The following is an 11,399-nucleotide window of genomic DNA, read 5'->3' on the forward strand; positions in this document are numbered from 1 at the left end:
ACACTCGAAGTAGATTGGTCCCTCTAAGCGAGATCCCAATTTCGTCGGTCATCCGACATGACGTCTCCGTTCCCATACGTAACCGAGACGTTTTGTTATTTACATTTACATTATATTTAAATTTTGTCATTTAGCAGATGCTTTTGTCCAAAGCGAATTAGGACAATAGAAGCAATCAAAACCAACGAAAGAGCAGTAATATGCAAGTGCTATATTAGTATATTATTATAGTGTTATATTTCAATTTCACAAAGAAATGTGCAGCATTTTGCCCAAGCAATAATAAAAGGACACATTTAATTTATAATTTTTCTTAAATCTCATTTTGTTAAAAAATAATAATAATCGTGAATCGAATCGAATCGTGAAATCAAAATCGTGAGTTGAGTGAATCGTTACATCCCTAATTTTCATCCATGAAAGTCATTTCATAAAAGGCTTGATTCTAAAAGTTAGCATAAGTTGAATATCTGACTTGCATAAGAATTTTTTCTTGATAAACATTTGTTATTAACCTCTGTTATTACACACTATATACTTTATTAGGTATTTAAAACCATAAAGAATATATTTTTGCCATTATTATATAAGTGAATGAGCCACTCACAGACTTACAGAAAATAATTTCTGTATTATTTATTTATTTGTGGGATCACAAAATTATAATAAAAAGAGAAAAGAAAAATGAAACATATTAACTGCTGAGGAAAGACACAAGGAGAAGAGACGGACCTGAGCCTGTTCGTCCCACAATCCCGACCTTCTCTTTTGGTCGAATGGAGCAGGAAACTTTCTTCAGTATCATTGGGAGGTTGTCTCTGTACTTCATCTCCGTTCCATCAAACACGATCTCACCCTCCTGGGGCCAGTCAGATGGAGGAGCCTTGTTTTTCACCCTTGCAGGAGCCTCCAGAGACAGAGACTAAGACAGACAGAGGTGACTAAGCAAAGGTAGAACTTCATCCTTTCTGAATTCATCGTAAAAGAGTGACAACAGACGTCTGGAAGAGAAGCTTTTAATGTCAAGTTGAAATCGTCAATGATGTAGGACTGGTACCTTGATGTAATGGTGGATTCTCTCTACTGAGGTGAACCGAGCTTCGGTCTCAGAGGCCAAGCGAACAGTAAACTGGAATAACCCTGTAAGCTGTGAGAGACGAAAGAGATGTTCAGCCACGGGTGTATATTTATTATATATATATATATAAATATACACACAATAATGTATATATTTCAGAAAAACGTTATGTTTATATATTATGTTTATGTTTAACATTATGTTTATATATTAAATATTTATATATATATATAATATATAAATTATATACATGTAAATACATGTACATATTTTCAAAAATATATACTGTATGTGTGTGTATTTATATATACATAATAAATATACACAGTACACACACATACATTATGTAAACAAAAACTTCTATTTTGGATGTGATTAATCGCGATTAATCGTTTGACAGCACTATTTATTAGTTTATAGTTATTTTAGTACTTCAAATAAGCTTTTTTTCCAGTTAACATTATTCTAGTTTTTAGGTAACTTTTTTTTATATAGATTTAGTTAATCTGCTTCCTTTATACAATACAATAGCTTCTGTTGTGAGACAATCTGACCGTATGCAAATCTCATTTAAAGGAAATATCTGCGTCCTACACTTTTCCCTCCATATTTCACCGCAGGTCTCTTTTCACATTATGATATTTGGCTCTAAACCATTGTACATTTGTGTCATCAACATGAATACCGCCGTGAGTACTAGTGGCACCTGTTTTGGCAGAAAACCAATCAGGCAAAAGGCATAACATGCACAGAATGGCACTTGCATTATTTTGCCACAGATGCAAAGAATGTGGGATTTTCTCAGCAGTGATGAGAAATGCATTTGCTGTTCTGCCTCCACTTGACATCATCATTTGTGGTTTACTTCTGGAAAATAGGCTGTGTTGCTTTTATAACGACTGCAAACAGTTATATGAACCATATCCCAAGCCTGTTTTCAGGATTTTCAAGAGTTTAAAAAAATGTTTTACAAAACATGATCTACTCCAGTGGTTCTCAATTCCAGTCCTCGTGGTCCACCGCTCTGCATATTTTACATGTCTCTCTTATTTAACACACACGATTCAGACCACCAGCTCGTTAGAAAAGAGCTCCATGCATGAACTGTGTACCGATTGACATGGTCCCTACACAGTGTTCATTGCTCAGGGAGGAGCACGGGAAATCTGTTCCGAACATTCACTTCAGAACATTCATTCACAGATTTGCACTACACCAAACGTCTGAAGTGACAAGAGAATCATACAAAATGTGCAGAGCGGTGGTATGTGAGGACTGGAATTGAGAACCACTGGTCTACACCAAAGGCTTTAGAGTGAAAATATCTTTATACACACAAAAATGTAGAATTAAAGGGATAGTTTATCCAACAAATGAAAATTCTGGCATCATTTACTCACCCTCATGTCATTCCAAACGCATAAGACTTTGGATAATCTTTGAAACCCTGAGAGATTTCTGTCCCTCCATTGAAAGTCCAGGTTTCAAAGATAGAAAGAGAACCAAAGTCTTATGGGTTTGCAATGACACTAGGGTGAGTAAATGCCAGAATTATCATTTTTGGGTGCAAAGTCCAGGTTTCAAAGATAGAAAGAGAACCAAAGTCTTATGGGTTTGGAATGACACTAGGGTGAGTAAATGCCAGAATTATCATTTTTGGGTGAACTATCCATTTAAAAGTGGAAAAACAACATTTTACACAATTTCCCCTCACCTGCATGGCATAGGAAATGGCCAAGCCTGCGTAAGCAGGAGGAATCTGGCCGTGCATGAGGACGATCATCAAAGCTGTGATGCTAATGAGAGCCACGCTAATCACATCCAGACGCACAGCCAGCCAGCGCATGGCACAGCTGAACAAATAGAAGGGAGCCTGCTTCTGATCCAGCAGCTCCTGATACCTGGGAGAAAACACACAGACAAAGTCCATCAACCGTGCTCGCTGGAAGTCTTATCGTTTAAGGAGAAATATGCAATAAAGTGAGGCAGACTGATATCCCAGCGTTCACCTGTGAAGGAATCCGTCCTCTTTCCCATAAGCATGCACTGTGGTCAGGCCCTGAATGCTGGAGGCAATGTGGGACAGGAAAGGTGACTGTGTGATGTTGTCTAATCGTTTGAGTTCTCGAATGAAGACCCGAGAAACCACGTGCAGCACTATAAAGAGGAGCACCAGCGGCCCTACTGCCACCAGGAACCACGGGAACACGCTGGCAATCACACCCAAGCAGAAGAGCACCAGAATCACGTTCTGAATGAACATCTCAGCCTGGAATGGCAGACGTGTGTCCACTGAGAGAAGACAGGGAAACGTTTAGACGTGTGAGACAGGTAAGAGAGTTTGTCTGAAAATAGAAGTGTGTATGGAAGCCCGTTTCCGCCACTGAATAAAAAAAAAAAAAAAAAGGTTTTTGCGACATTTTGTCTCACAATTCTGACTTCTCGAATGAAGACCCGAGAAACCACGTGCAGCACTATAAAGAGGAGCACCAGCGGCCCTACTGCCACCAGGAACCACGGGAACACGCTGGCAATCACACCCAAGCAGAAGAGCACCAGAATCACGTTCTGAATGAACATCTCAGCCTGGAATGGCAGACGTGTGTCCACTGAGAGAAGACAGGGAAACGTTTAGACGTGTGAGACAGGTAAGAGAGTTTGTCTGAACATAGCATAAGGTATGGAAGCCCGTTTCCGCCACTGAATAAAAAAAAAAAGAATAAAAAAAAGGTAATTGCGACTTTTTATCTCACAATTCTGACCTTTTTTCACAGAATTGTGAGATATAAACTCGCAATTGCGAGTTATAAAGTCACAATTGCGAGATAAAAACTCGCAATTCTGACTTTTTTTCTCGCAATTGCATGTTATAGTCAGAATTGCGAGAAAAAAAGAATTGTGAGTTTATATCTCGCAATTGCGAGTTTATATCACGCAATTCTGAGAAAAAAAGTCAGAATTGTGAGATAAAAAGTCGCAATTACCTTTTTTATTTTTTATTCAGTGGCGGAAACGGGCTTCCATAGGTGTGTGATATGTATCGTCTATGATAACAATATTAATTTTGTACAACCATTCAATAAAGTTCAATAAGTTAATATTGTGAGGTACATTTTAGGGGTTATTGTCTGTTTTTCTCCATGCTCCATTTCATCAACAAAAAAAAGTTCCAAACAAAGCCATAAAAGAACCAAGCAACAGTAGTTTTTCGTTCCTGAATGAATCGGCATTTTTAAACAAATCAACAATAATAATTCATTCATAAAGACAGTCACTTGCATCATTCCTAAATTATACATTTGAATGAATCAGTTGCGTAAATGACTCAGTGACTCACTCAGATTTGCAGCCACCTAATGGTGGTTTTAATTTCATATTTAAAATACCATTTAATTTTTTACAAATAATTTCATATTTCGATATCCAAAATATTATTTTTAAAACACTAATCTCATGACATTATTTATGCAATTGTAACTGCAGTGTAAATACATCTAAATGCCACTTCAGTTAAACATCGTGTTAGTGGGGTCGCTTTAACCCACGGAGTTGAAAAACAACCCGCGGCAACAGTGAAAAAGTAGCCCAATTCTGCGGAAAAACTGTGCACTTGGCAACACTTCAACACGTCATACGGAAGTAAACACGGAGGACATAAAGTAAGCAATTATGCATTTATTTATAGTGTGATCTGCCGCGGGATCCAGCGAAATTATGTGCAGGCAATATGAAAAAAAAAGACAATGATGCTGAAACGTGGACCTCATTCTCTGACACAGCAAGTCCATCATGCATAACAATAATCGCTATACAAGTAACTATATGATGTAAAAACTCACCTTAACAAACACAATGCCTCTCAGTAGTTTGAGAAGGAGCATGATTCCCATAGACATAGTGTAGACAGCAGCATAGTGTTGCATCAGAGGGTTATCACGCATACTCTCACTCAGTACTGAACTGTTCCCCACCTGCACCGTCGTGTTCTGTTGAGCAAGAAACCACAGACACATTGCATTATACAGTAGAACATGGTAATGAATGAACATTTGTGTGTGTATATATATATTAGGGATGCAACAATACAGTTAGCAGTGGATGTTGTACCAAAAGGTTCAATATTATATTGAAGAATTGTAGAATTATAGAATTGCGGTGTTTCATATATATGTATATATATATATATATATATATATATACACACACACAAACAAGGTCCATTTACATTGAGGTTGGTTCATGGTATGTAACATATTTATTGTTTTAATCTTCAAAGTCGGCCTGAAATGGAAGTTGCAATCAACCGAGAATGAATTGGATCATTGTTGTTTGTTAATTGCTGCAATCTCATGTGAGTGACAGGTTGCTAGAAGAGATGTCGTTGCAAAGTTAATGTTTGTGGTTAAAGACTGAGGGCATTATTTTAAAAAATAATGATGTGCACAGATACATCATTTATTATAAATACTGCAAAATTCCATAAAAAAAGAACTATACATTTTTATTTCATGGTGACGTTAAATATCCAATTAATATTTATTTGTTAATACAGAAATGATGAATATGACACAAAGATCAGTCGTATCACACTATGCCAGCAAAGACCAAGATAAAGAATTTTTTTAATATTGATACTTTAGTGCATGAGTTTTGTGGCCAAAACGAATATAATTGGCGATCATTTGTGATATGTAATTTCTGATGTGTGAAGACACACTAACAGAAACAGCTCTAGAAAGAAAAGAAACGAACCAGTGGTAAAGGTCAGAAGCACATGAAATATTTAAACACTTCTACTCTGGTCTCATGGAATTGAAGCCTTTCTGCCTTTCCGTTGCTCCGAACTGCCCATGTTCTCTTACCCCGCTGCCCTGTTTGATCCAGTAGCTGAGCCACCAGTTGCTGAAGGCTGTGCTGCCCACATTGAGAACAAAGAGGGCAAGGATGAAGAGGAAGACAGGCCACCCTCCTAAAGCCTGGATGTAGACTCTGTACACCGCCCAGGGCACTGAGCCTTTCCCTCTCTCCTCCACCTGCATCAGCTGACCTGAAAGAAAACAGACAGAAGTGAGGTAAATCAAAGCCTCAGTCAAGTAGAGCTCAGTGTAATTTACAGTGTTTAGCATACTCGTACTTACCATCACCCTGGTTGGCCGTTTTTTCTTTTTTGACAGATCCTGCCTTCTTGTTCTCCAAGGGTTTCTTCAAGGAACTCCCAGAGTTCTTATTCGGAACCTGAGATGACACAAAACGACAGATTTGAAAGCTCCACCATGGGTTCGATCTCATTTGTGCATATGCAAAAATCATGCAAGAACCGATGGGGCTGTTGAAAAAGAGCTGTGTAGACATTCAAAACTTGTGTTTCACAGAAGCAATAAAGTCATACGGGGTTTGGAAAAACACGAGGAGAATGATGACTTGAACTTAAGGGATAGTTCTCCCAAAAATGATGTTCTGTCATCATTTACAAACCCTAGTGTCATTCAAAACCTGTATGACTTTATTTTGTAGACCACAAAAGAAGATAATTGAAGAATGCTTCAGATGTGTTGTCCATTTTATAAAATTCAATGGGACCCAAAACTTTAAAGCTAAAAAAAACAAAACAAGTGAAATTAATTCATCCAGACTCGACTGGTATAATTCAAGTCTTCTGAAGCGACATGAAAAATTAAAATCTTTATTCCTTGAACCTCATGTGTCAACTATAGTCAAACCCCATTGGTTCTTGATGTTTGAGGTTCATCCTGACATGCGGGTGAGTAAATGATGACAGTTTTCATTTTGGGGTTTTCTGACCTCAATGAATGGTGTTTCTCCCAGTTGAAGGTTGTTAAACATGGCGGCGTAGTCTCCATTCAGATTCATCAGGTCCTCATGGCTGCCCTGCTCTGTGATGCTGCCGTCACGCATGAAGATCACGTCATCACAGTCCACCAGATACTGAGAACAGAAACAGGACAGGTTTTTTTTGGAAGTTGAATGAAAAATTCATAGAAATCTCACTCCACCGGGCATGACATTATAATACCTGTAGCTGGTGAGTGACAAAGATGACGGTCTTGCCACGCAGATGTTTTCTGATGGCGTTGTTGAAGATGTGATTTCCGACATGGGCATCCAGAGCACTTAAAGGGTCATCAAGTATGTAAATACCCCTGTTGCTGTATAAAGCTCGAGCCAGGCTTATCCGCTGACGCTGCCCGCCGCTCAGGTTGGCACCACGTTCTCCAATCTGACAAGAAGAAATCACACCACTTTTCAAAAGATTGGCCCCGATTATACCGTCATTTAAAGGGGAGTTTAGTGTTTTGTCAATGTATTCGTATTGTATTAGTAGCTCAGCTCTAAAGCCTGGTGCACACTGTACAATTTTAGCCACGATTTTGGCATTTGAAACAAATTTCTGGGATCCTAAAGGATTTCTGTTGTCATAGAGTAAAATCGTGTGTTTCGATCGCCTTCAATGTGAGTTTTCCATTGCATCTTCACCTGTGAGACTGTATTTTTGTGGTCTGAAAAATTATAATATTCTTTCCTTTTGTGCTGTTTTTTCAAACACCTAACTTTTGCCATATTATTCATTCCTGAAGTGAACATTTGCTGGTATAGTGATTAGATTCACTGTTTTGGCCTGCCGCCTTGAACATAAGAATGCATTACAAGTACAGAATGACGCATTCAGTTTGTGTAAATAATGCAGTGCATAACGGGCTTACGAGGATCTTGATTTTTGTGTAGGATGTGTTACCTCAGTCAGGTCAGCATTAGGGAGGATGGCCAAGTCTGGTCTCAAGCAGCAAGCACTCAGAATAGCCTGATACCTGCAGGAGACAAATAAAAGATATGGAAGAATAAAACGTCCTGCATTAAAAAACCAAAAGTGCTTACTCTTCTATGGTAAGGTGTCAATACAGTTATTAATATATCAGGAAACATGTGGAGGTTATTTAATGACAAACACAAGCGCTCAAGGTCATGTGTGCTCATTTTATCTTCCAGCTGGGTTCACCAATTCGCCTGCAGCCCCATTTCACTCGCTCAGCCCTTTAGTCTCCTTCACACTAAACTCAAACACATTACTCAGTACTGACATGTTCCATTATTAAGGCCCCAAGATACTCATCATTTTGAAGAATATTTGTTCACAATTTGAACAAAATCAGGCCAAAATGAAGTCCATTTGGAGTTTGTTTCGGAAGTTCGAAATGACTACTGTTGGTCTGTGACGATTACATAACATAGGGTTCATTTCTTTTATTCATGAACACACTGGAGAGCTGCTTTATAATAGAAACTGAGGTTGTAATTTTAATTGAAAGTGACTTTGACACTGTTTTTTCATGTTTAACTCTTTCCCCGCCATTAACGGAAATGTCCGGCTTCCCGTGTTTTTACTGGTGTACGGGTAGGAGGCGCTATTACGCACCTTCTGAAAAAGCACTGAATCTCTGGATCAAACACGGTGAAGAAGAAGCAGAAACAAGCGATCGCGTATGTAAGCAGATGCATGTGTAAAATAACACAATCATCAAACATTAAACAGCATATAAATCTAAACTGCCCAACGTTACCGAATGAAATGACGATCCAGGAAGTGTTTGAGGATCCTGCAAGGATGGAAGCGATCTACACCATCTATGTTTTGATCATCGTTCTGAATCTGATCCAGATGTAGTCTTTGACAAAAACGCGATTTTAGCAGCTTTTTGGTCAAAATGTTGCTTTTTTCATGAAACTTGCCCACATTCAAGTGTTGATAAAAAAAGACTGCATGAAGCTAGAATAAAACAGGTTTTTTTGTTTAAATCAGAGGCTCTGATGAGAACAAAATATTCTGGAGGCAATTAAAACTTTTGTGAAAATGATCAAAAATGCTAGCGGTGGTGGGGAAGGAGTTAATACTGTTAAGCTGCTTTAAAGCAATCTATTGTATAAAGTGCTAATAAACAAACATGACGTGACTTAACTTCACTGTAGTGCCGAATTACAGAACTGGTGCAAACATATCCACATCACTATGATCGGATGCTTTCTTAACTGCTGTTTTCTCACTGCTGTCATTATTGTTGTGTGTTTATTTTGAGGAAAACGAGCAGCACATATTTACATATTCATCTAAATGCCGCTCTCAGGAGAACGGACGGAATTGGGATGTTTGCTAACAGTAAACCATTGCTTAAGTATTTTGATTTTCTTTTTATTAAGTGAATAATGAAAGAGAACTTTGCTGTTAGTATTTTGGGGCCTTTACATTTTCCTTTTGTTTGGTGCTCACCTCTCTTCCTCCATTTCCTTGCCAAACAGGATATTGTCACGGAAGGATGCATTGAGAATCCAGGCCTGTTGTGCCACATATGCAAAATCTCCATTTACAGCAACAATCCCCTCTAAAAGAGTCATCTGGGATACACACATCAGGCATTATAACAGATAAGAGGATTTCGGAACACATCGAATGCATGATGCCTTTAACGTAGACAAAGGACAGCTGCTCTTTTTTTATGCTTCAAATCAGACAATCGCTCACCTGGCCAAGAATGGCAGAGATGAGAGAAGTTTTGCCGCTTCCCACACTGCCACAGACACCGACCAGCTTCCCCTAAAGATTTAAACACAGAAATTATCATTAGTATGATTATTCCTTGTTATCTCTACCATCACAAATCAACCAAATGAGCATTCAGAAAGGCAAAGACCTTTTGTATGGAGAGATCGATGCAGTGAAGAGTTCTTTGCAGCCGTTGACTGATGGTCGGCACTTGAAGGGCTTGATCGTCAGGACTGGACGCCATGTCTACAGGCACATCATTCAACAGCTGGCCATGCGTTTCCTCTTCCAACATCCCGTGATGTTTTGGGTTGTCACGCTGCCGGCGCTTCTTACGACACCCTCTAATTCCAAGGTCTACATAGGGCGTACCACGAGGCGAAGGCTGGGCGCTGTGTCCGCCCGTCTCCCAAGCCAAACTGGCACCAGTCATCTCTATGGCAACGGAAGGATTACTTGGGAGCTCACGGATCATCTTGACCTCGGCCATCATGAACAAACTCTGGAGGAAAATGAAAAAACAGAGAGAAAACAGATTGAGTCCGTCTCGCAGGACAATTGTTTCATTTAGAGGTGCTAAATTTAACAGAGTACACAGAGGCTGTTTGTCTCTTTTCTTGCTATTATATTATTTCATTTGACTGAAGATGTCTGCATATTTTACAATCTGTCTTTTTCTTCACTCCACACCGCAATGCCAAGTTCATGTGGAGGGAGCGTGGAGACGTGAGCTGCCGGACCCATGGTCCGGAATGGAGATGCACCCGTGACGCTGCCGACGGGCTAGGATGCTGGGCTGTTAAACCCCTTAAGCGCGGTGGGTCTGGCAGCTCGGGAGTCTCTCCACACTCCCTTCCTGGACCCACACAACACTGTCGGGAGCCTGGTGAAGGGCGGCGATTAAGGGGACGGGGTGTCGATGAAAATTAGAGGGAGGCAGCCGTTCCATCACACAAAGCAAGCATGTCCAGGGTTGTAATGCAACAATCTTAACTTGGATTTTGTTTGCCGCTGACCATTTGAAATGCATAATGGATCATGGATGACATATTTTTGCTGGCCAAAACCAAAGATGAGTTAGTATTTTAGCACTTCTGGTTCAATCATCTTGAAGTCAATGTTTTTTTAATGGGTTTTGGGTTAAATTTTGCACTCTTCACAGCACTGAGACAGCACTTCTTAAGGTTGTCAATGACCTCCTTATGGCCACTGACTCAGGCGCCATTAGCATTTTAATTCTGTTAGATCTTTCCTCGGCTTTTGACACTATCTCTCACAGTATTCTCATCTCACGACTCTCTGTTCTTGGTATTTCTGGAACTGCCCTATCTTGGTTCACTTCTTACCTGTCTGACCGTCAGCATTACATTGCTTTGCGCCAGGCTAAGTCCTCTACTGCTCCTGTCTCTCACGGTGTTCCTCAGGGTTCAGTTCTTGGGCCTTAACTCTTCATCATCTATATGCTCCCTTTAGGTAACATTATCCGTCATCACAGCTTCAACTTCCACTGCTATGCAAATGACTCTATATCAGTTCTCAACACAACTCTCCCTTTCCCACCAACTCCATATCAGCTTGTATTAATGATATAAATGCTTGGATGACCAGTAACTTTCTCAAACTCAACACTGATAAAACAGATCTACTACTTGTCGGTTCACCAAAAAATGTTGCTCCTTTCTGTGCTGACAATGTTAACATTGCCGGGATCTTGGTTCGACCTTCCACCACCATTAACAACCTGGGTATAATCTTTTACTCCTCTCT

General features: G+C 39.6%; 1 protein-coding gene across 1 annotated transcript in view; it reads right to left on the reverse strand.

Annotated features, from left to right (window-relative positions):
* Positions 1-694: 694 nt before the first annotated feature.
* The window catches only part of LOC107717600 (multidrug resistance-associated protein 5-like), a 36,881-nt gene continuing 26,176 nt past the window's right edge, over positions 695-11,399 (reverse strand). The window contains exons 12-25 of the mRNA XM_016524406.1: positions 9,781-10,134; positions 9,612-9,683; positions 9,360-9,484; positions 7,833-7,905; positions 7,113-7,316; positions 6,881-7,024; positions 6,217-6,313; positions 5,941-6,125; positions 4,918-5,064; positions 3,509-3,605; positions 3,088-3,370; positions 2,793-2,979; positions 1,058-1,147; positions 695-922 (exon numbers count right to left, since the gene is read on the reverse strand). Of these exons, the coding sequence (XP_016379892.1) occupies positions 695-922; positions 1,058-1,147; positions 2,793-2,979; positions 3,088-3,370; positions 3,509-3,605; positions 4,918-5,064; positions 5,941-6,125; positions 6,217-6,313; positions 6,881-7,024; positions 7,113-7,316; positions 7,833-7,905; positions 9,360-9,484; positions 9,612-9,683; positions 9,781-10,134 (2,286 nt within the window). The remainder of the gene's footprint in view (positions 923-1,057; positions 1,148-2,792; positions 2,980-3,087; positions 3,371-3,508; positions 3,606-4,917; positions 5,065-5,940; positions 6,126-6,216; positions 6,314-6,880; positions 7,025-7,112; positions 7,317-7,832; positions 7,906-9,359; positions 9,485-9,611; positions 9,684-9,780; positions 10,135-11,399) is intronic.

This window comes from Sinocyclocheilus rhinocerous, unplaced genomic scaffold (assembly GCF_001515625.1).
Source record: "Sinocyclocheilus rhinocerous isolate Xijiao unplaced genomic scaffold, SAMN03320098_v1.1 scaffold240, whole genome shotgun sequence".
NCBI lineage: Eukaryota > Metazoa > Chordata > Actinopteri > Cypriniformes > Cyprinidae > Sinocyclocheilus > Sinocyclocheilus rhinocerous.